General features: G+C 38.2%; 1 protein-coding gene across 4 annotated transcripts in view; it reads left to right on the plus strand.

Moving 5' to 3' along the window:
- The first annotated feature begins 485 nt into the window (after positions 1-485).
- CUL5 (cullin 5) overlaps positions 486-24,566 on the plus strand; it is a 33,495-nt gene continuing 9,414 nt past the window's right edge. Inside the window, exons 1-12 of one of the 4 annotated variants that reach the window (XM_037376306.1) lie at positions 486-818; positions 7,277-7,386; positions 9,708-9,807; positions 11,152-11,328; positions 14,342-14,483; positions 15,221-15,366; positions 15,443-15,523; positions 16,747-16,840; positions 20,161-20,291; positions 21,046-21,153; positions 21,590-21,654; positions 24,395-24,527. In XM_037376306.1, the coding sequence (XP_037232203.1) occupies positions 795-818; positions 7,277-7,386; positions 9,708-9,807; positions 11,152-11,328; positions 14,342-14,483; positions 15,221-15,366; positions 15,443-15,523; positions 16,747-16,840; positions 20,161-20,291; positions 21,046-21,153; positions 21,590-21,654; positions 24,395-24,527 (1,311 nt within the window). In that variant the 5' untranslated portion in view covers positions 486-794. Of the gene's footprint in view, positions 819-5,265; positions 5,361-5,966; positions 6,844-7,276; positions 7,387-9,707; positions 9,808-11,151; positions 11,329-14,341; positions 14,484-15,220; positions 15,367-15,442; positions 15,524-16,746; positions 16,841-20,160; positions 20,292-21,045; positions 21,154-21,589; positions 21,655-24,394; positions 24,528-24,566 lie in introns of those variants that run through there. The other 3 variants (XM_037376307.1, XM_037376308.1, XM_037376309.1) reach the window with 3 other exon arrangements.

The raw sequence follows: 24,566 nt of genomic DNA on the forward strand, positions 1-24,566 counted from the left end.
GGAGCCGGGCCGAGCCCCACGCTGCCAGCTACCCCCAGTACAAGCAGGTTTATGCCTCTGCCTATAAATCGCGTTGCTCCGCCGCACCCGACCTGGGCGTCCGCGCCGCCGGCTCCGCGGGGCCTCAACCCAGGCGGAAGGTTGGGCGGGGGGCGACGGGCGTCGCTGGGGCCGGGGCGGGCGCGGAGGCGGGCGAAAGAGCACCTGAGCGCAGCCGCCGCCGCCTGCCCCCGGGAGCTGCCCGGCGGCCGCCCCCGCCCGAGGGGCTTCGTGCCGGAGCCCGTCCCGCAGAGCCCACCCCGTGCAGAGACCCCCCCGCGGCGGGGCGGCCGGGCCCGGCGGGGAGCGCGGGGCGGGGCAGCGGGGGTTCCCCGCGCGGCGGCGGTGGCGGTGGAGGGTCGCCAGGGGGCGCTGCAGGCGGAGCCCGCAGCCCGAGGGCCCGCGCTTGGCGGCGGGGCCGGCGCCTGAGCGCCGCATCATGTGGGCCGGCCCCTTCCATGGAGCCGGGGCTGCTGCCGAGCGCCTCCTGGGCGGACGCCGCCATGAGGCTCTGAGGGGCGGCTGCGTGTGGAGGACCCAGCCGGTCGCGCTGCGGAGCGCGCCGAGCCTGGCGCCGGCCTCGCCCCCGGGCAGGGGAGCCCAGCGCTGCGGTCGCTGCTACCGCCGCCGCCGCGGGTCCGGCCGGGCGGGCGGCCCGGGGCCATGTAAAGCGGCAGCGGCCGGGGGGAGCCGAGCCCAGCCCGGGGAGAGGAGCTGCCGCTGCCGCCGGCCGGGGAGGCCCCGCGGGGGGGATCATGGCGACGTCTAATCTCTTAAAGGTGAGAGCGGGGCCAGGCCGGGCCCTGCGCGGGCAGCGAGGCGGCGGGCCGGGGCGGCCGAGGCTGCCCCACCGGGCCCCGCGGGGGCAGGGGCGGCCGGGCGGGGGGCGGGCGGCGGGGCAGGCCGCGGGCGCCGCTGCCCCCGGTTGTCGCTGGCAGGCCGGGCCGGCGGCCCTCCCTCAGGTGAGCGGCCTGGGCGCCGCGCCGCCTGCGGGACCGCTGGCCTCGGCCCGGCCCGGCCGGTGGCCTCCGGCCGCCGGCACCCCCTGCCCGGCTCTCCCTCCCCAAACTGGCGCCGCTGGGAACGGCGTTGCGTCGTGCTGTTGGACAGGGCACGGCGTCGTCCTTTGTTTATTTAAGAAGACCTCGGCGTGCGGAACATTAGTTTTAAGTTAAACAAAGAGTTGAAAAATGCCTTCGCGCTGGGCAGGTGTCGTCGTTTGGGTTGCCACCGCAGCCCAGCGTTTTCGTTAACTTCAGTTTTCCTGCAAAGAAAAACTCCCGGAGGCCTTTCGCTTACATTAAGCGGCTTTGCTTTTGTAGTCGGATGTTTTCAAGCACTTTCCCGGCGTTCGGTGACAGCTGTCAGTCACCCCAGGTGATGCAGATTTGCATGCAAGTTTTCAGTGTGACAGGCCCAGTATTTGAGCTCAGAACTGCCTGCCCTGATAGCTGCGGCATGTGTGCGAAGATGACTGTATGTGGCCTTTGAGGCTATGCCAGCACATGGGAGACGGGCCTACTTTAAACAACTGTTACTAATGCCTCCAGTAAGTGGTTATGGAACATCAGTGTAGTTAGGCTGAAAGGCCTTGGGAAGGCTGTCTGTTTAGCTTCATCAGTTTCCAATTTAAATGTATGTAAATACAGACGTATACATGTGTGCAGTGCTATGTATTATAGTTAAATGTGGTTCTGAAGAAGTGCTGCTTACATTGTAGCAATCTGGCCTATTTTGGATGTATAGATTTGGCCTGAAACTGCTGGTTTTATTACTCTAGCCTTGTTTCTGCCTGGTATCCAAAAAAAGGTTTTAGTATTAAAAAGGTATTTTAAAAAACTTAATTGAAATGTAATTGAAATTAATTGTAATTCATCTCTCTGTATTTTTATCCGTAAGTGGGTAGTTAGGTTTTTAAGCTGATAAGATGTAAATAAAAATCTGAAACTGAAGAATCCAAGAACACTAGAGAAAAAAATACTGTCCCATAAGAAGAAAAGTGTTTTTTGTGGAGGAGTGTGGGTTTAGAGCAGGGCTCAGACAGTTCATCTACATATTAATGTTTTAGTCCATCTCTTTGCTCTATGTTTAAGGATCTCCAGGAAGACCAATCCATGTTTTGACGAAATGTGGTTGCATAGCCCATAGCAGCTAGAAGAAACATAGGACTGTGAGATTTGTCAGCACTCCGCTTCAGCTGTTTTGAAAGAATAATAGGTGTATAGTAAGTGAAAATAGAGTGAAAGGCCTTGATTCTGCGAGGTGACTCTTGCTGAACTGAAGCCTTTTTACAACTGGCCTCTGAATCATTAACATTTTATATTGACAACAAGAATTATACACACAGTATGTTTTAGGAAAAATGCCACAGAGATACCTATTCTAAAATAGGCCTTTCAGGTCATTTGAAGTGTTTTTAAACACTGTAACTTAATAGTTAGTGAGTTTTCTAAAAACAATAAAGTATGAGTCCTGCGTTACAAAAGAAAAGATTATACAGTGATTTGACTTTGTTTATAATGACACAACAAATTGGTGCAAGAACTGGAACGAGATCTGGTCCTTTGTTCCCCAATTCTGCTCATCAGAGTACTGTCAGAGTTGATTCCAGGTTAGTGTTGATTGGCAGTGCCTCATGCTGTTTGAAGCTGTGAAATAAATGTACTTATGCTTTAGGGAAAAATAGCAATGTCTCAGTACAGTAAAAATCCCTGGGTAAGAAAGGAGAGGTGTTAGAATTGATAATTTTTTTTCCATATCTTCTCCAAGTAAGTGTGCATAATCAAATCTAACTTGGGTTTAGACAGGTCTTGGTTTTGCTAGGATAAACAGGAACTAAGAGTTTTCTCTGTTTTTTTCCCCCATCCTCATTCGACTTTCTACTTTCTTACATTTGAGAAAATGAAGTGAAATATTCTTTTCTTATTCTAGTAACAGATACTAGCTGAATCCAAATCTGACTGGCTGTTGTAATTTAAAAGGGCATCATTTAAACTCCACGAGTGCGTTGTTGTCCTAATTGTAAATTATTTTTCTAGTGAGAGGCATATTTTCAGAGACCATTCTTTGAACACAAAATTAGAACGACCATCACATGTTGAATCCTGGTGAGATACAACAAATGGTAATGTGGTGAAAATATTGAAGTACGTGGAGCTAGCCATTACATGGTGAGCTAGCGTGGTACCCTACCTGTAGCAGAGCTGCTGTCCCACATTGAGTCTGTGGCTTTCCTGTTGATGACTGAGCCATTACTACGTAAGTCAGGTAGAATTTTTATTCTCTACATACATGTGGCTCTGGCACTTTTGAAGTGGGATATTTTGTTTCAGGGGGTGTGGTGGAACTTGTAATTTCTTCCCTTTACAGTAAGGAGATAGTCTAAACCAAGTTTTCCTGCAGTTTCTGGAAGGCACCTTAGCTTATTGAAAGCACAAAGAAAACCTGTAGCTGTATCCCTGCCAGCTGATCTTGACACTTCTGTAGGGCTTTACTGGAGCTGCTGGCAAATGCAAGAGTCCATCCTTGTGAGATGAATTGCAGCTTGAGCTTGGTGTTAGGAGAGAAGAAGCAAAGGAAGCAGCAGATTTCCTGTAGACTAAAGTGAAATGAAAACCATTATTTACCTTTACATTGATTTCAGCTGGTTGGTTTATTTTTTCTCACACCTGTGTCACTGACAACTGGGAACATATCTAAAGTTTTTTAATTGTTCAAGTTAAAGTGCATATTTCTAGATCTGTATTTTAAGTTTGTCTGTTTCTTTGTTATTTCCAATTAGGATATCCTGAAGAAGCTAGGCAATGTTGCACACTAGTTAGTTACATAGCAAAGCTTTCCTTTTGCTACTGTTCTGCTTTGTGTAGGAACTTTGCTACAGTCGTTACAGTGATACTTTTTTTAGAGCTTCTGCTAGCAGAGATTAATCAGATGGTGAATTTTCATGCTTATTTCTGTCTAGGACCTCATACTTCATCCTTCTGTGAACTAGCCTTAACATATCTAGTGTCTGAAAACAGTGAAGTAATAAGGGTGAAGATGTTATTCATGTGTAGATAAGATGTACAATAAGATGTAGAGGATGTTGCTTTTTTACAGTACTCTTTAGAGCATCTGACGGAGATCAGGACTGAAGTTGTATGTGACTTGACATATATAGAGTACACAGTAAAGAGGGGTGAATGTCAGAATAGACATTTCAAGTTTCAACAAGACAGTAGTGTGGAGGTCTTGTTATATTGCTTTGCCTTGTTCTATTCCATGTTTATTTAGGATCTTGCACCGTATTCTGTGCCTGCTTCTGCTGCACTTCTCTTAAACTTGCTTGCAGTTAAGGAGAGGAATTTTGTGTTACATGATAATACCCAAATTGGGAAAAATGGTTAGTGGAACAGTTCCACTTGCGTCATTGTACTAATTCTACATAATATCCAGCACCATGTTTTTTGATATCCCAAAATAACTGTGTTTAGGTGCTTATGCATAGAAGTGAAGAAGAGGAAAAAATAAGTTTGGTGAGTAAAATTGTAGTATATATTTCAATATGGTGTGTGAAGTAGTATACGTTTCAAGTAGAGTTTAGTGTTAAAATGGAACTTTAAATCTCTGTGAAGAAGTTTAGTGAAGTGACTTTTGAAACATAAAATATTTCGCAAGTGGAGTTATTTTTTCAAAGCATTAAATTTTAAACTCCTGAAATGGTTACTTAGCCAGGGTATGGCTATCAGTTGTAATCCCTGTTTTCAGAGAAGAATTGGTAAATGGAGCAATTTTATTTCATCAAAGGTGTGACTGCCTTCTGCTTATTTTTCCTTGGGATCTCTGGTTTGAGGCAACAAGCTACAGAAGAAAAGTTACCTGGGAAATACTGCTCAGAGATTCCCTAGGTTTGTGAGTGGCTAAACAAAGTGGGAAATGGGTTCCTCATGTTGTCTGGGTCACTGGTGTATGTGTGACTCTGGTAACAACTGAGAATTACCACTGTTTGACCTCCTTTTCTACTATAGAATTTTTTTTTCTTGTGTAATAATAGGGGTGGAATTAATGAATGTGAATGACACACAGTAGGTGGTATTAAGCACCCTTTCTTCTTGTAATTTCAGTACAAAAGTGTAAGGTTATGGAAGCTTGAATCTGTCTAGAAGATGTTGGATTGTTTATTGAATGTAAAGAATAGTTCAGTTTTAATCCATTAATTTTATTTCCTCTTCTGCTTAATTTAGGAATAAAGGAGGAAGTGGGGGAAAAAAAAGTTTTAATCCTATGTATGCAGTTTTTACAACTGAAATGGAGTTTTATGTGTGCTGCTTAGGAGGAAGCAGGTAATCACAATCTAAATAATGTAAACACTAGTGTTTGTGATTCCACCACCCACCCCAGCCACGTTTTCAAGTTTCACAGTGAAACTAGTGTTACTCACAAAGACAGACCATTCAGTTTTTATCTTCATCTGTTTTCAGCGAAGGGCTGTATTGCACTTCTCCAAAATTGCCAAACAGTCTTTCTACCTCTTCTAGAAAACTTACGGGATTTATTTTGAAGTTTCACTCCCCAGGAAAACTTTTTAGGAAGTTGGTTTTACTTACTTTATAATGCCTTTTCTGAAACTTCTAATTGCTCAGTAGCTGATCTTTCAAGTTCGTTATCCTGAAAAGAAGGACCAGGAACAGAGATATCTGCAAATAGAAACTAATAATTTTCACAGGGAGAGGGAAGATTACAGCATCTCATCAAAGTTTACGGAACAATTGTAAAAAATGCGGGGGAAGCATGTAGTTGATGATTTGCAAAGATGGTGTATTCAGAGATTATTTTTTTTTAATTTATTTTACAGTGGAAACAGGCAAAACTGTCTCTGAATTGGAAAACAATTTTTTTTCTATTTTTTTTTAATGTTGAAAGAATTATAAACTTTATCAAACAGGGGCTACTTCTGTGAAACCTATGTTCAGTACCTACTTCAATGGTTTGATAATGCTGTGGGGCTTCTAGGTGCTGTTGCTGTGATGCCTGTTGCGTCTTTATAACTTGAAGGTGAGACATCTCTGCACTTAAGAGCAGCAGGGGATACAGTTTCCGAACTGTGCTTATTCTGAATACTAAATTACAGATTTAATTGTAAATGTCCATGTAGAAATTAATCAGGACATAGTTGAGAGAACCTGGTGTGCTGCTTGTGCCTGTTCTGTCTGAAGAGATGTTAGTGGCAGAACAGTGCACTTGTCAGAATTTCAAGTAGTTAAGGCTGTATTATTTGCTGTATTTGAAGTGAATTGTGTCAAACATAGTATTACTAGCTGAGACAATGATCAGGTCAAACGTAGACAGTGCATTGGAACATAATGCTACAGATAACCAGTAGTCTTTCTGGCACAGAACTCTCAATCATTATTTTTTTTTTATTGCAGGTTTTTCTTTTTAAAATCTGGAGCTGTAAGCAGATAGGATCACAACATATGCAATAGAGATATTGTTTTAAAGTTTGCTTTTTTTAGTAATGGAAGGTGGCCTGTCTACTTTTTCACAGTAATCAGAATGATATGGGAGCACTTCCATTTCTGTAGCTTTTCTCTTAATTTGCATCTAAGTTTGGGAAAAATTCACCTTGGATTAGATTTTTCAGCACGGTGTAAATCATGATCTGCATCAACTGCGTCTTGGCTGTTAAGCTGCCTATGACCAGTTAAACCACAGGAAAGGAGTCTATGATACAACAGCTCCTGCGTTACTCTGCTTCCTTCCTCCCTCTTTGCTGCTGATGCCAAATGCACAGTGGAGAAGAAAGGTACATGGCAGCATCCAAAGGTACCATTCCTGATTCCTGGCTACCATTTGGGTAATGGTAATTTATTCAAGACTGCTTTGCAACTCTGTGTAGCGACTTTCATTGTGTGTATCTTGGCTGGGGCAGTGAAGCTAACCAAGAATCATTTGTTTTCTCCATGTATTACTCTGTTAACACAGGTAAAGAACACTTGCTAGAACTTGTTGCATTGTAGCTAATGCAGTGAATAAAGGAAGAAGTTGGCAATCTGCTTCTCTGAGAAACAAGTAATTGCTGTGTTCCTTGAAATAATACTGTGAAAGTGTTGGTCAGCTATGGTGTTGTAGTTCAAATGCTAGCTTATGAGACACCTCTGAGAAGATATTTTTACATTAACCATAGACACTACAATCCTTAAAGATAATTTTAAATAAGAAACTGGTTTATTAACGATGGGTTTTTTGTTCCTTTTAGAATAAAGGTTCACTTCAGTTTGAAGACAAATGGGATTTCATGCGCCCTATTGTTCTGAAACTTCTTCGTCAGGAGTCTGTCACAAAACAGCAATGGTTTGATCTGTTCTCGTAAGTAATTTTTTAGTATCATACATCCTTTGGTGTAATGGGAATACAGTTACAGTACTACTTCTGATACAGAAGTCAAGTATGACACAGACTATGTGGGAACACAAAGAACAGAAGTAATAATTTAAGTTTTATTAAGTGGTAAGTGTGCCTACATCACAGTAAATGTGCAGAAGTAGGATTTTGATGAGATTCAGGTCATTGCAGATAGGACGGAGAAAAAACAGCAGAACTTCAGCTGATTATAGTAAACAAGTTTTGTACCTGCCCACAAACTTTTTTGCCAGAATTAGAGAGAAAATGTTGGTTAGTTCTTTGGTGGTAAGTTCATTTAAAGGCAGTTTGTTGAATGTTACATTATTCTCATTTGAATGGCTTTCTTGTAAAATAACTTAAGAATGCTACTGAAGTAACAGGGTGATGCAGTTTAACTGGCATAATTTGGATATTTTTATATTCTAAGTATGACATATATTTTTCAGACAGTGTTTGCATTATTGTACTTTCTAAAAACCCTGCCATTTTCCTCCTTCCAAAAAGCCAGAAGTTGCTCCCTGTTAGGTGATGATTTTTTTTCTTAAAATACATTGTGACCTTTGCTAAACTAATATAGAAGTGAGTTACAGCATATATATTGAAAGTATGTCTAAAATAATCTTTGTCTCAGCATATTTATTTTCACTTAAATACAGTTGTTGCTTAAATCTGCAGCCTTTCCTTCTGCTTTTTAAAATCTGTCACAAAAGAGGGATTTATTCATATGCAGTCTGTATTTTTATTGCTCTTTTCCATGTGGACGGTGCAGTGATTCTTTTTATACCCATCTTACTGCACCTGTCACACTTCTCTGCCAGCCAAAGGAAAGGTAGTTTATCATGTAATGAGATTTAGCATCTTATGATGTCTTGACTATAGTAGTTGCCAGAAACATGGTATAGTTAGGATACAGATTCAGTTCCGAGTCATTGCTTTCATTTTTAATAACTAGTTCAATAATGCTGCATTGGTATTTATTCCATTTATTATTTTTCTTGTAGCTGAATTATTGAATAGAACTTAAGTAACTTTATGGCTAAATTAAAGATATTGAGGGAAAGAGTTCCGCTCTCCTAGGTTCTTGGTTTTGTGCAGTGCTCTTTGTTAAGCTTTTTAATAAAAATGCAAAATCTGTAGGTGTCTTCTACCTGCCCTTTGAGTGTAATCATCCAGTATTGCTTTTTTACTGCTATCGGGAAGCGGTGGCTTTCTAAATACAGTAACACCTTTTCTGGGTGTGAAAGTTGCGTGAGTCTCACAAGTTAGGTAGACCTCTGTAAGTCCTGGGCCAGCACCTTTGATCCATGTCAAAGGAACTTTTTGCTTCATAAGGTTTGCCTTTTCAGTTAAATTAAAAAAGATGGTTTTGTATTGAAATAACTATATTGATTTAATAGGAACAAAGTCATACCTTTAGATTTTATAGTTCCTTTCCTGCAAAGATGTGGCCTTATTATTGAAAGGATGAAGAAGAACCAGGGGAAGGTAATGTGTCAAAAAAAAGGCTGGCTGGGCCACATTATATATAGATGTATGGCTAGGAGTGTAGCTTGCTTTATTTAATTTTTAGTATGGAAAGAAAGTAGGAATTAAGTTACACTTCCTAGGCTGTCAGATAGAAAAAAAATTATTTGAATGTTGATTAAAACTCCTTAATAAGAATTTGCTTTGCAGTGCCGTTTGGCAGCTTTTCTGCAGTAAGGTTTCACTTTAAAATGCTACCCCTGTCATGAAATGTTTAAGTGACCTTATTAACTAACTAAAATGTCTTTTAAATTACCTGATGCCCCGAGCTCTTGATTTCTTGCATGGAAAGTCTGTTTCCTTTGTTAGCGCAAGGATGTTGTAGTGTTTGGATTGTGAAACTGTGAGTGAAGGCTGCATGTTAATGAGAGTATTTTTAGAGTCATACGGGCTGAGTAGTAATGATTCTACTGGCAAGTGATTTCTGTCTTTTGAACAAAAAAAAGCTTTAAAAATTGTCCTTAATGCAATAAGGCTATTGAATAAATACTGAAAACAGAATTGGCTTCTACATCTTGACCATAGCCTTTTTCCTAGATAGGCTGCTGTTACTTGCTTCTGAGACTTTCTTACAGCTTCAGACTCTTCTCCAAACATGCTTCTTGCATTCATCACTGGGATCTAATTGTGTGTTATTTGACAATGATAGATCAAAAGTGTAATTTCTTAGACATACTTAAAGTATGACTATTTAGGCCTCATAGATTACAGCATTAAACTTTTAGTAGCTGTTACTAAAAGACGGATAAATTGTTTTCTAGAGATGTACATGCAGTTTGCTTGTGGGATGATAAAGGTCCAGCAAAAATCCATCAGGCTCTGAAGGAAGACATCCTTGATTTTATTAAACAAGCGCAAGCAGTAAGTTCTTTATGTTTCATAACTCCTATTCATATTGCTAGAAAAATAACCAAATAGTTCTGACTTCCATTGGCTGTAAATGCATTGCTTTTTGTTTGAAGTTCTGTGATGCTCTGGAGATCCTAATTACCCCGCAAACTTCTGTTGACAAAAAGAAGACAGCCTTGAGCATTTGCCTTGGCTCATTGTTTTCTTACAGTCCTTGAAACTGGGGTGGGCAATGATTTTTGTGTTAGTAAAAACCCAAAACACAACATCAGGGTTTTTTTATCCAACAGTACTTAGGGAACCATCTTCCACTTGAAAACTTCTTGAGGCAAAATTTTCTATAAGAAGTTACTGTCTGAAAAAATATTTTGTCTAGCTTCAGTGCTGTGCTGAGATGTTCATGGATGGCTTTAAAATAAGCCATATGTATGGTGTAATAGAAATATCTGTGCTACTGATGTAGCCATCCAGTTTTATGGGCTTCCCCCCAAAGGATTGAAGTCATCAATGGATTTAAAGGAAATGTTTGTGTTTGTAAAATATGTAACAAAAAATGTTTTGTGTAATAAGGGATTTAACAGAAGGGGTGGTTGTAAAATATATCTAAAAAAACCCCAAACTAAAAAACCCATGACAAAGGTTTGAAAGCAAGAAAATGAAAGTATAAAATCTTTCATTCGTGAAGAGGTTTACACCACTAAGGTTTTGCTTAAAAGAAAGTAGTTTCTTATAGAGGCCTTTTTATAACCAGGCATATAAATGTTGATTTAAGTTCTGTAGGCTTACTTGCTTACGTGCATAAATACTGTGCTGAACTGAGGCCTTCAGTGTGGTTTGTTTGGCTGTTGTCTGAGACGCATCTTTTTAGGCATTATGATAGCCATTGTACAATGTCATTGTAGTTTCCAGGGTAGCTGTCTGGGTCTAAGGAAAGGGAAATGCCATTGAATTAAACTTTTCACTCTATAGAATCTAACATAGTCCTTAGGGGTTTGTTTTCTTTTTGCTTTTTAGATATGGTTGTACCAGTACATGCCTTTAGACCAAAGGTTTTAATCTTTTTGACTTGCAGATGGCTTAAAAGAAAAACAAAAAGGTTCATTTGGGAAATTTAAACTTACAGACTACTTGTTTGCTCTTACTTTTCTTTACCCTTTAGAAACGGTCCATATGCCACAGATTAATAACTACATCCCTAAACTAAATGGCACTTAAATAGGTAGACTTTCTTATTGTGATATATCTTTATATTTGAATTTTCTATGGGTAATTATTTTCAGTATAAGAAAAGCCAATCCATATTTTGTGCAGAAATTTGTATATAAATTACCTCTTCTCCCCCTCCACATCTTCCAGAGAGTGCTGAGTCATCAAGATGATACAGCTTTACTAAAAGCATATATAGTGGAGTGGCGCAAGTTCTTCACACAGTGTGATATTTTGCCCAAGCCATTTTGTCAATTAGAGATTACGTTAATGGGCAAGCAGGGCAGCAACAAGAAGTCTAATGTAGAAGACAGTATTGTTCGAAAGGTAAGTGGTAGGTATTAAGAGTTTTGTTGCATACTGTTCTGCCTACAGTAATAGTACAGAAGGCATTCTGTAGCTGAAGATGAAATCGCACCAATCATGTAATATGATGTATCACTATGCTTTAGTGTGAGGGTCAGAACAACCCTGCAACTTTTTTTTTTTTTTTTCCAATCTGTTTCTCCAGTTCTGCTTTGGCTATTAACAGTTTTATTCAGGTGGTTAAAGCACTTTGTTGGGCTTTGGGTTTGTTTGGGTTTTTTTTGGTTTTGTGGGGTTTTTTTAAATTATTACTTGAATCCTGGGGCGGTTATAATTCTCCTACTGTTTCTATACATGTGAGTAGCAAGCGTACTTGTGTATGTAAATGAGTAGTTCTACACCTAGTCCATTTCCCTAGGCCAACATCTTAACTGGGGCACATGTCTGCACTTTATAAATGATCAATTAAATACTGTCATCTTAAATTAAATATGACAATTGATCTGATATCCCCTTTTTCCTCCAAACTTTCAGAGATATCAATGAAAATATTGGACATGTAAAACCTTGTGAATATGATCTTTTTACTGTTCCATATCAAACGCGTAAAGAAAGTCTAGGATTTTGAGTATGGGAGTGCTCAGCGTTCTGAGTCTCATGAATAATGGTCCTAGAAATTGCTTTAGTCTTATTATAAGAAAACCAGAGCATATCAGTTGTAAATTAAGTCCTTTAGTTTAATGTTATTCATTATCCCTTTTCATTGCAGAAGGTATCTGTAGGGAAATTAAAATTATTTATTGCTCTTTCACTTGGTACTTACTGAAGATCGTTTTTACTGTCCCCCTATCTCCAGGATGGGAAGAACAAAATAGTTCAAAAGCATTACTTTGGGCAAGATTTTTTTTCTTCACCCTCCTAATTTGAGATCTGATCCTCTATACCTCTTAAAGAAAAGGAAGAGAGAATAGCAACAAAGAAAGGAATCACCACCTCGAGTTACCTTTTTTTGTTTTCGTCGTTTGTTGAAGAAAACATGTGATCTTATTAGGCTCTTCAAGATCTGGCAGACTTGAACTCTTAACTCTGCTATATGCAGAGTTATGTATGTAGGCAGGAGAACTAAGAAATGAAAGAAGAAACAAGATGGAATAGAGAAAATAGTAAGGAGGAACTGGGAGAAAGAACGGGTGCCTAACAATTCAGGTTTTGTTGAGGGCTGAAGGTGATGGAGATGTGTCTTATCTCTAATATGCAGTCCAGGAACATCTCATCATTAGGACATGAAAGCCCAGAGTCTCCAAGCTATGTTACTATTTCGTACTTGCTGCTGAAGATCACTTCCTGTTTCTGGCATCATTCTCTGTAGTTTTCTAAAAAGCACCTTGTGAAAACTTTTCCCATGCTTGAGAAGTTCTTAATATAGTCACCCAAAATTATATGTGTGTCTTTCTTCAAGTATCTCCATAAAACTTCCTTATCCATAATGTCTAAAAGCAGTTTGACCATGACAAAGCTGTTAATATGCCTGCCAGGTTGCTTGACATTATCTCACTGTTTTCTTCTCCATTTTTTACTTGTTTCAGCTCTTGTAAACAGATTCTTTAATTGTACAGTGCAACCAGAATGTGCATATCAATAATGTTAAAATAATGAAAAAAGTAATTGAGGAAGTGTAATCAAATAAAGCTTTGCTTCTAAGAATGTTCCAGTGTTTTAAACAATAAATCCCTTCCAACACCTATGAGTTTGGTGTCAGAAATATTTAGCTGAAATTAAGACAGTTATGGAGAAGTTAAGACTAAAGGATGGTAAACTTAACTCTCTTGAAAGGATATTTGACTTCTATTAGGTGCTTGCTGTGTTAAAATCTAAAACTTACAAAGCAAGAATGGAATAAGACCATCTAAGCTTTACTGTGAACTGAATTGGTAAATTTTGTGATTCCAACCACCTTTCTGCTGCCAGTGTAGACTGACAATTGGCATGCTTGAATTACATTCATAGTAGTTACTGTCAGATTTCAAGATACTGTAAGCTTGAGCTTTCTTCTAAAGCAATGAAATGGCATGAGTTGCATAGAAAAAAAAAATTACCTCTTAAGCTTTGGCATAATTTTCTTAGTTACTCAGTGGCATATAGAAAGAGCCAGATCCAGTGTCTTAAGGGGAAAAAAAATAATAAATGACTACAGTAACTTGAATTCTAAAGCAAATTAAATTTTTTAAGAAACATGTAGCATGCTTTGAGTATTTACTGCTGAACAGCTGGTGGAGCTTAGGTGGGCACAAGTATGGCCTGGCCTGCCAGTGAGCTTTTCCTGTTGCTCAGCTGTAGTGCATTGGGTCTGGTGTTCAGATGTAATGCAATATATTTGCAGCAGTGTCAGCAGCAATCACACACACACACACACAAAATAACACACAATGGAATATAAACAGACCCTTCTATCGATGAGGATTTTGTTAGGAGCTTCCATAACTAATTTTAAAACTTCACAGTGCTTAGGTGAGGTCTGGAGGTTTTTATAAATCACATATGCATTACTTGTACATTGAACTTCCATATTAGATAAATGCAATCCAAAACCATCAGTCTTTTTCTTTACATAACGGTGGTGTTAACTGCGTTTTTAGTTTTGTTTAAGACTGAGCCTGTCAAATAATGAACTATATTTGGATGTTTGGCTCAAAAGTACCCCCTGATGTTGCAACTCCTGACACGTAGGATTGCTGGAAAAGTTACTTCACTGATTACTGAGAACTGTAGAAATAATACAGAATTACGGAATTAATATATTTATCAAATACTGATTTCCCTAGCTGTCTGGTTACATATAGTAAGCTTAGAATGCAAGCTGAATATTACTTCTATAACAAGTTCAGAGCAAGATAAAATCCTAAGCTGAACTGCTGTATATAACCTGAAAATTACATTATAGATTGCTTGATTTCTGTTTCTGGTTTCTTGTGTTTTGCGCAAGCTTAGCTATACCTTTCTGACAGGATTTTTTTTTCTTCTTCCTGATACACAGCTCATGCTAGATACATGGAATGAATCCATATTTTCAAATATAAAAAATAGACTTCAGGACAGTGCAATGAAGCTAGTTCATGCTGAAAGACTAGGAGAAGCTTTCGACTCTCAGCTTGTTATTGGAGTTCGAGAATCATACGGTATGTCTTGCACAGACTGATCTCTGTTTCCTCAATTCAGTAAATTAATTTTCATCATACAAAGTTGACAGTTGTGGTGGTAGGGTTGGAATGATTATCTCAGTATTTTTATATGGATTTGTTGTTGACATGTGATACCAATTAAATTCTGTTTAAAATATTTAACTTCTATGTGATTTAGCTACATATCAGTTACTGCAAAATTGGTATTTTCAAAGAGACAACTATGTCTTGACCTTTTGGAGTTGCAGATAAAACTTTGTGCTCCTTTCCATACTGTTTCTGATTTTTCAGACAGTTTGAAGAAGAAATGCTAAATAGGCTGCATCTAAGATTCTCCATCTTGCTTCTCTGCAAAACAGATCTGTGTATCTGAAACTTCTGTGGTGAAGCTTCACCATTGTGTGCTGCTTCTTCAGAGCTTTGCAGGCTGTTCAATTAAACTTCTTTCCAATTTTGCAGTTGTGTGTGTATTTCTGATTACTGTGTTTGAGTGTCTAAAATGCTGGAGAGAAGTATGCAGTTCTTTCCAGTTCCCTATAGTTAACCTATATGGTTTTGGAGCAGAAACTAGACAATTTTGGTTCCTTTTAGGGATCAGAGTGCATTTATAGGATACTTCAAATTGTTTAATGTAACCTTTTAATACAAGACTGACTTTAATGAGAGAGATTTGCTTATTATGAGTCACATGAGTTTCCAAGACTTGAGGGTAACTTTGGACTTTCTCTTTGCAGTTAACCTTTGTTCTAATCCTGAAGATAAACTTCAGATATATCGGGATAACTTTGAAAAGGCATATTTGGATTCAACAGAGAGATTTTATAGAACACAAGCTCCTTCTTATTTACAACAAAACGGTGTACAGAATTATATGAAATATGTAAGTAAAAATTCTGTTGTAACTTTGTTCTGAAAGTGTTAGTACTTAAAATGATTGCTGTTCTACTTTTGCACAGGCAGATGCTAAACTAAAAGAAGAAGAGAAAAGAGCACTACGATATTTAGAAACAAGGCGTGAATGTAACTCTGTAGAAGCAGTAAGTATAATGTGTAGAAAATTGGATGTATTTTATATAGCATTATTATATTGCAGTTCTTATTTTTATGTGTATTGCAATATTATTTGGTAGCAGTAGATTGATACAAAACTGTTCATTTTATGTTTTTATTACCATTCATTATATTTTTTTCTTGCAAAAATCTGTATTACTTCCCAGTCTGGCAATTTACGCTTTCTACAGGTGTTTTTGATAGTAAATGTAGATCAAAAGTTCAGATTGAAGGGTAGGTTTTTATTCAGGTTGATTTTTATTCTTTCACTTTGAGTGAGGTATAATTTTTCTTTTCTATGCTTCACAGTGGGTGATAATGATGTTTGAGAATAAGCTGGCCAATCTAAGGGGTAAAGAGTTTCTCAGTGTTCATTTAGAATACCTGAAAGAGTTATTGTGCGTTGCAATCAAAAGAAGCAACAGAAATTTCATTAAAACTATTCCAGATTTCCTCTTGGACTGAAATATGAGCATTTAATAGAAAGGATGTTTTTACTTTTTTTTTCCTTCCCCCTTCCCCCTCCTTGAGCAATATTTTACACAGTTAAGATTCTGGAGGAAGATTTAACCACAGTGAGTAGTTCATAATTGTCTGTGCTGAAATTAGTTCAGGAAACAGGTTATTTTAAATAAACACCTTTTCAATCGGAATCTTTTGCAGTGGATCACAATGTATTTTACCTCTTTTTCTGTTAAGTGTAAATAATTCATTTTGCACAGCTATAAATTGTAACCTGTAGAAAGAGGCTGACAAAAGAGAGATGGTCCTGACATGTACAAGCAGTTTCTGTTCTAGATCTAGCCACAGTGCCTTGTTCAAGCCAACCAGCCTGGTCCAAATAGGGTATGCTGGAATGAGAACTATTCTTAGCCCTTGGATGTATACTTGGAAACTAAGTAGGGTAGTTGGTGTTCCAAATGTAGTGGCTCCCTTGGGAGAAAAGAGGCGACAGAAATATTAAGCTTATTACTGGTTGGGAAGAGAGTTCACCACATTTACTAACCTACATGTTTTGAAGAAATACCATTTCCTGTATAGATTTTATTCAAATTATACATACTTTTATGAATCAGTGAATTAATTAATTAATTTATAGAGCATAGTTGTTGAGAACAGACAAGTTTGTGTGTCATGGCAAACTTGAGACAAACCAGACTTTGGTGTTCAGATGGCTAAATGAGCTAATTCTGTGTTTGATATATTTCAGCTAATGGAGTGCTGCGTCAATGCCCTGGTGACATCTTTTAAAGAGACTATTTTAGCTGAATGCCAAGGCATGATCAAACGAAATGAAACAGAAAGTAAGTGAAGCTTCAAGAGCAGTGCAGGATGAACTCAGCATCAACTGCATAAAAATAGATGTGTTTGTAGATATATCAAATTACTGTTTTTAATAGATGGTGGCAGTGTTTCAAAGAAAAATATATTACTGCATGTGGGCAATTTTATCCCACAAAAAGTGACCACCATTGGTTAGTATTTTTTTATGCTGCTTCTGAAATCTGTATTTATGATACCCTAATTTGAATGACTGGAGAGCTCTCATCTTACTTGAAAGAAAATAATATTTTGTGTTCTGTTTTCTTTATTTTTTCTACAACTTATTTTCCTCACATTGACCAACTCTGGTAACTGTTATTATTTCAATAGTTCAGATACAAACACTCCCGCTTCATTCCACCCCTACTACCCCCTTTCCCCTGGAAAAAAAATGAAGCATCTTTTTACAAAGCTGTTTTTCTGAAAAGCAGGGAGAAATTTTTCTTACTCTGGTTATTGGTGCAAGACCAATAGGTCAATGAACAGAATCTCTGCAAGTTTTTCATCTGGTTTTATAGCCAGTATGTCACTGTGAGTATTGAAAGTTAGTTCTGCACGCCTTTTTAAAGTTTTCAAAAGTTTTTTTTAACTCTGCTGCCAGAAATTGAGAGGTTAGTGTGATTCAGAAGTCTTGTGTTGGTCCTGTATGATAAACCAAACTAGAGAAGTCATTAAAATGTTGTTCAAGTGGTGCAATTAAAAAAAATAATAATAAAAAAACCCCACAGGGTAATTATTCTTTTTTAAAGTCCTGGTATCCTGCAGCTAGCGAATATTTACTAATGTCTAGAAAGTTTTCACTATGCAAATGTGAAAACTGTTTTGTGACTTAGAACAGCGTAGAAAATACTCACTTGTAAAGCTAGCATTTCAGAAAATATTTGACCTCAAAACTATGTCATATTGATCTGTTCATCTAGCAGCATGATTTCTGGCAGTAGTCCAGAGCTAAATCTAGAAAGCCACCAAACTTCTTACGAGTATATGTTACTGCCTTTGGGAGAATACAGGAGGCTTATTTAAATGCAGAACTTCAGAAGGGTTCATCTATATAATTCAAAGCATCTTTCTTTAGAAACTTGAAGTATTCACACAGTCCTCTCTTTCCTTGTGGCTACATCTGCCCTGTGATACTGCTTGATTGCAGAATACTTCATTTAGTATATAAGAACTCAGGTGTCTCTTTCAAATCTTCTTTTTTTCCTTTTTTTTTTTTTTTTTTTTTTTTAGCTAGACTTACCTATGCTGTTTAAAATGTTTTAACAAAGGGTGCAGGTGCAGATGATAAAAATCTTATTTAAAGACTGGAGCTATACATAGTAATATATGCATCTGATAGTATCCTCTGCTTATGCATGTGTCTTTCTGATACTATTTGCCCCAAAGAATTCCATTATATTTTCTTTATTAAACAGCAACTGACAAAAAAGGACTGGGTTTTTTGGCTGTGAGCTGCGCACTACTGTAAAATACTCTGCTACATTAAGTACTTAATGTTTACATGCCGTGCAAAGGAAGGCAGGCACAATGTTTTCTAACTAAAAGCTATCAAAGTTGTCATAACTTGCAAATGCTCTTCAGAATTGGCTTAGTGTGTTTTTGTTTGCTTATAGTATCGGGGATGGGAGGCCTAAATTTTATTCTTTTAAGTACTTCATAACACATAGAAAATACACTTGGCTTTTATGAATACAAAATCAAAACAGAACATGTTTAAGTGCCCCAGCAACTACAATGTGAATTTCTTTACATTTCAGTGTCATAATGTATTCTGAGAGAAATTCCAGTGAAAACTTCCTTTGGTTTTGTTACTTTGAAATCTGTCTGAGGAATCTGGGTTTTGGGGGTTCCTGCAGTTTTAGGGATGCGCATGGAGTCTTCTTTTGCCATTGCTTATTAGGAGAAACCACTGCATTTTTTTCTTGGAATTATTCATGCCATCACTAGTTTATAGAAACAGATGTAGAACCTGTGGATGTATCTTTTTGTTTCCTTTTTTCTGCCACCTCTTTCTCCCGCTCACCCTTTTGTAAAGAACAGTTTAAAAGATCCAGTAAAAGGTGAGTGAGTTTTTTGGATTTGGGTAAAACAGTGCTGCCATCACTTACAGTAAATCTAAATTGCAGTGACAATAGTCTGACTCTTTTTTTTTTTTTTTTTTTTTTTTTTTTTTTCCCCCCTTGTTCCTGAAATCCCATTGTTTAGGCCATTGTCTCTATTAGCGTTGCAAGTTCTTATTGAAGGTTGGTTGTAGTTTCCATTCTTCGATTTGCATTGTTATGTTCTAAAGGGATTTTTTCTTCTCTGTGGATTGCTTTTCTATTTGGTTCTGCAAAAGTTGTTGGGATACAGAAGTTGATAACAAATATTTCATCCTCACTGGTGACAAGATCTTGATGTTGCCGACAGAAATATTGCAGAGGAGGGAACAAAGACAGATCCTCTGGCTTTTGTCCTCTTTCACAGTAAATATAGCACTGAGGAACTAAGCGAATCTGTCAGGTTTTTTTCCTATCAAAAAAAGAATCCGAGTCCATGATCGGTTTGTTCTATGTCATTAAGCAGAGTTCTTTACTGTGTTTAGTTCAAATCTGTGTGGTCTCTAAAACAATCTAGTGGGCTTAATCCAAGTGTTCCTTTGTGGACAGCTTTGTCAATGTTTCAGTACCCTTTTTTTTTAGCAGTGTTGAAATACCTTCACAAAATGTAGACAAACTATCAGTTTTTAAAGTTTTTGAACTGGTTACTTTCAGAAAAATTAAATAAACTCTTTGAGAAAACACAAAGGAAAAAAATGCTGTTTACCTTAGTTTTGGTTACTTTAGAATTTGGCATGCTTTTAGTTAAAACAAAACATTATAGATGGTATTGGAAGATACACAAAGACAGCTCTGTTTAGCTTTAACATAAACAAAAAAAATTCTGAATCCATACTATTTCCTGCATAAACTCCTGTAGGCTTCCAACTGAGAGAGAGACCCATAGACCCATTTTTGCCAGGGATTTTAAGGCAGCAGTTATACTGAGAACCTGGACTTAATCCAAATTGCCATTCAAGCTTGTGATGTTGTATGCATACACAAATATTATACTGTAATAAATATTTCTTTGTGCCTTCAGAAGAATCTCCTTGTGGGACCAGAATTAGAACAGTATTCAAAACATTTTTCCTTTTAAGGGATGAATTGGATTACCTGTTCTTTACATATTCAGTGTTCCACTTGACATCCCTAGCAGAAATGCAGTATATTTGTTTTTCATACAGGTCTTTGGTGGCTTTATCAGTATTTGTATCTTTCAGAGTTGCATTTAATGTTTTCACTGATGGATAAAGTTCCAAATGGCATAGAGCCTATGCTAAAAGACTTGGAAGAACATATTGTTAGTGCTGGACTTGCAGATATGGTAGCAGCTGCTGAAACTATTACTACTGTAAGTGTTGTTTGGTTTTTTAAAAATAAGAATTAAAACCCAACTTTGCAGAAGTTAAATATCTCTACTTGTGGGACATACATGTGAATGAAAATAATTTTTGAATATTTTATGTTTAAACATCAAATTTTGATCCACTGGAAGTTTTAGATGTCTTTAGAATAAGTTTTTATTCCTTACATTTTCAGTTGTAGCTTTAAAATGTGAATCCAGTGTGCAGTAAAAGTAAGATTATAAATTAAATGTGCATGATACTTATATAGCAGGATTGTGTTAGCATCTTAATTAAAACAGCTTAATCAAGGGTTTTTTTTCAGAATTCTAACTTCCTGATTAAATTTGAAATTTGCTTTCAGTCTAAGAGTGATTGTTCAGTGTAGAAATTAAAAGTTGTTTTCCCGCTGTTCTTTTCCAGCTTTTTATTATCTTTTTCTCTGAGTCTAGGAGGCTTGATTATTTGCAGCAATTAGGATGTGCCTTTTATTGGTCCTTGAAAACTTTATTTACTTTTCAGAGTTATTATACAATATTTGAATATGAAAATATGTTAGTGTATTGGAAATGCTATCCTGAAAGTCTGTGTTGAGGCTTACATGCTGTAGAGCTCTTCAGTACAGAGAATGAAGATAAAATGCTCATTCATACTATGCAGGCTTGAGAATACCACATTATTACAGATTAGAGAATTACATGTGAACTTATACTGAATTCTATGGAGCTGTGTTTTTTTTTATTTTTGCCTCTCTAACTTTAGGATTCTGAGAAATATGTAGAGCAATTGCTCACACTATTTAATCGATTTAGTAAGTTGGTTAAAGAAGCTTTTCAGGATGATCCAAGATTTCTTACTGCAAGAGATAAGGTACGTGTTTCTGCTGATCATTTGTTCTCAGTTTAAGAGTTGTTGTCATTCATATTACAATGTCTCCGATATCCTTGTGCCCATTCACTGTTAAATCAAGGAGCTGCTCTTACTCTGGTAAATATACAGACTTAAATATTGATGAAAGTTTACTACCAACTGATTAGCTTTTTATTTGTGTTGTAGTCATGCTTCAAGTTGCATAAAGGAAAGCAGTACATTAATGGAAAAGAGAAGATGCAAAACATCAGTTCATGGGAAATTGAATCATAGGATTTGAACTCTCGTATTGAAAACAAAATCTGCAATCTTTGGGCTAATAAAAAAAATTGGATCAATTTCATGTTAAAGGAATCTAAAAAGAGATAAGACCTTTGTGATTCATATGTTAGAGAGAAATTGAGTGAAGCACTAATAATCTGTAATTATTTTTCAGGCATACAAAGCAGTTGTGAATGATGCTACAATATTTAAACTTGAATTGCCATTGAAGCAAAAGGGGTAAGCCATATAAACTTCATGTGAATCAGGGTATTTAAATTGTTAAAGATAGAGCTTCTCCTGTAAAATATCTCTTCAAAAAGCAACACTGTGTTTAAAAGCGCATTGTGTTTGCATTATGGAACCGCAGACTGCTTGTCAGCCTCTGGTAAGGCACTCTTCACGTGGCAGCGGATCAGTGAATAGCAGCCTGTTTAAACTCAATTTTTTTTGTAGTAAATGAAGATTATTCTTTTATAGTACAGTAATGAGTCAATTTGTTAACTGAATTTAATAATACCTTCCTGGGTTATTAATTCCAAAAATCTGTTCTGTGTAACTGCCACAACGTCAGTAAAAGTCCTGGGGAAAAGTGAGGCAGTAATCTTTATGAGAATAACTGTGGCTGATTAAGGTAGAACCATCCACAAGCTGTTGACCACCTCCTGTTGTGCCAGCTGTGAGTGCGACCTGTCTGGGTGTTACATTTTTGTTTCAGTGCAGGATTAACCAGGTTAGTTTAAAAAACTTCCAGTAGATTAAGCAGACGTGTGTGACTCAAGAAGAAAAAACATCCTTAGAGCGGCCACTCTGCTAACTCAGCCAAGAGAACGTGGTGGTCAGTTAATTGACATAACATGTAACATGTGATGTGCCACTTGAGTAGGAATCTGTATGTGTTTAGGTGGTTGGAATTACTTATATATAGTTTGTAGTCTGATTTACTATGGAAACAATGCTTATGTAGCTGGGCTGCCAACCTCCTTTTACAATTACTTCTAGTTAGGGGTGGATGGCTATAAATAATCTGTTCAGCATTCTGGTTCTTACTCTGTGTTTGATTTTGGACTGATGGACAGGGCTTAGTTTTGCTGGTTTTATGTTATTGGAGGAACTTTCACAAAATAATGGATCTCTGCTTTGTAACTTCATATAGATGCACATGAGGTAGAGGGGTTTTTTAGGTCTCTGCTAATGTTTTCATTTCCCCTGGGAGCATCCAATCAATACCTCATTCAAACTGTGTTTCACTCCTAAAGCTAAGCCTGCCTAGTGATTTCTTAGAAACCACCGTGATGGCGATGGCCTTCTGTTCAGCATTCGTCTTCCCAAGTTTTTTGAAGTTGTCTACATACACAGCCTGATTTAAGTAAAATGGAACTTCATCCTGCTTAACTTGTGCCTAGAGAATATGGAATTTGGTAATCTTTCATTGCTGTCAGAATCTTGAAGATTCCTGTTTGGAAATACCTGGGAACACATTGATTAAATAAGGGTTCTGTCTTGTAATAACCGAAAAACTAGTGATCTGGTTTTATTCCAAATGGTCTTCAGGAGGGCAGAAAACATTAGCCTGCAAACTGCTTAATGAATTAAAAAAGGCAAGTTGTGTGAAGCGTTTTAGCACTGTCTACACTAGTTGATGAGAGGGTGAGAGAATGAGCAAGAACATTGTATTCCTGAGCATCCCCACAGCCTCTTACCTGCTGTCTTACTTGCTGCCTTTGTTTTGGGCCCTTGAGGCTGGCAATCATGTTGGTGTCATCTGACTGTAGAAATAAGGATTGGTCCTTGGCATTAGTTTATTCACCAGTCTAGACACAGGTTCAGAACATGGTGTCATGGTTTAAACCTGGCCGGCAGCCAAGCACCACGCAGACACCTGCTCACTCCCCCTCACCCAGAGGAGAATCGGAAAGGGATGTAAAACTCGAGGGTTGAGATAAGAACAATTTAATAGGTAAAGCAAAAGCCGCGCACGCAAGCAAAGCAAAGCAAGGAATTCATTCCCCACTTCCCTGGGCGGGCAGGTGCTCAGCCATCCCCAGGAGAGCAGGGCTCCGTCATGGGTGACGGTTACTCGGGAAGACAAACGCCATAATGCCACATGTCCCCCCCTTCCTTCTTCTTCCCCCAGTTTATACACTCAGCATGATGTCATATGGTATGGAATACCTCTTTGGCCAGCTTGGGTCACCTGTCCTGGCTGTGTCCCCTCCCAATGTCCCGTGCCCCTCCAGCCCTCTCACTAGCAGGGCCCAAGAAAACAAAAAGTCTTTGATTTAGTATAAACATCACCCAGCAATAACTAAAAACATCAGTGTGCTATCAACATTGTTCTCACACCAAATCCAACACGCAGCACTGCACCAGCTACTAAAAAGAAAATCAACTCTATCCCAGCTGAAACCAGGACACATGGCCTTGTGCTTGCATGCATTTTTAAGAACCACAGTCTTATCTACTATAGCATCTTCTTGTTCAACTTTAATCTGCAAGCTGTTAGTCCATTCTTTAAGCCTGTTATAATTTTATCCTGTTACTTTGCAATAGGTGTGTTGAGTTTTGCGGTCTGTAAAATGTGGTGCAGGAAGTGTTCTTGAGGCTTTCATTAGAGCATACGGGCAAGATAAGTGAAAAAATTTCACTGCAGCGTTTGTTAATTCTTTACTGGAATACTTACTGCCATGCAATATTTAGTTGTTTCAAACTAGTTTTGAGGAAATCCTTCATTGTTAGAGTTCTAAAATTAAAAGCAGTTGGAATGATCAAACTGTAGAAGCTGTCTGAAAATGTTTGGTAGTATTTGTTCTTTCAAAAAGAAAAGGGAGTCATCCCTAATTTTTCATTAGTTTAACAAGTACCAGGATTGTTGCCAAGGTGATCAGGGAAGAGTGGTCTGTCTTGTTAACACTGTGACTACTCCAGAATTGCAGGAATCTATACAGTTTGAAGATACATTGTTCTTCTTTTATTATAGTGTTGGATTGAAAACACAGCCTGAATCCAAATGCCCTGAGCTTCTTGCTAATTACTGTGACATGTTGCTAAGAAAAACACCACTAAGCAAAAAACTAACCTCTGAAGAAATTGAAGCAAAGCTTAAAGAAGTGGTATGTTTTTGTTTTCTACTTCTCAATTATCCTGAAGAA

This window comes from Falco rusticolus, chromosome 2 (genome assembly GCF_015220075.1).
Source record: "Falco rusticolus isolate bFalRus1 chromosome 2, bFalRus1.pri, whole genome shotgun sequence".
NCBI lineage: Eukaryota > Metazoa > Chordata > Aves > Falconiformes > Falconidae > Falco > Falco rusticolus.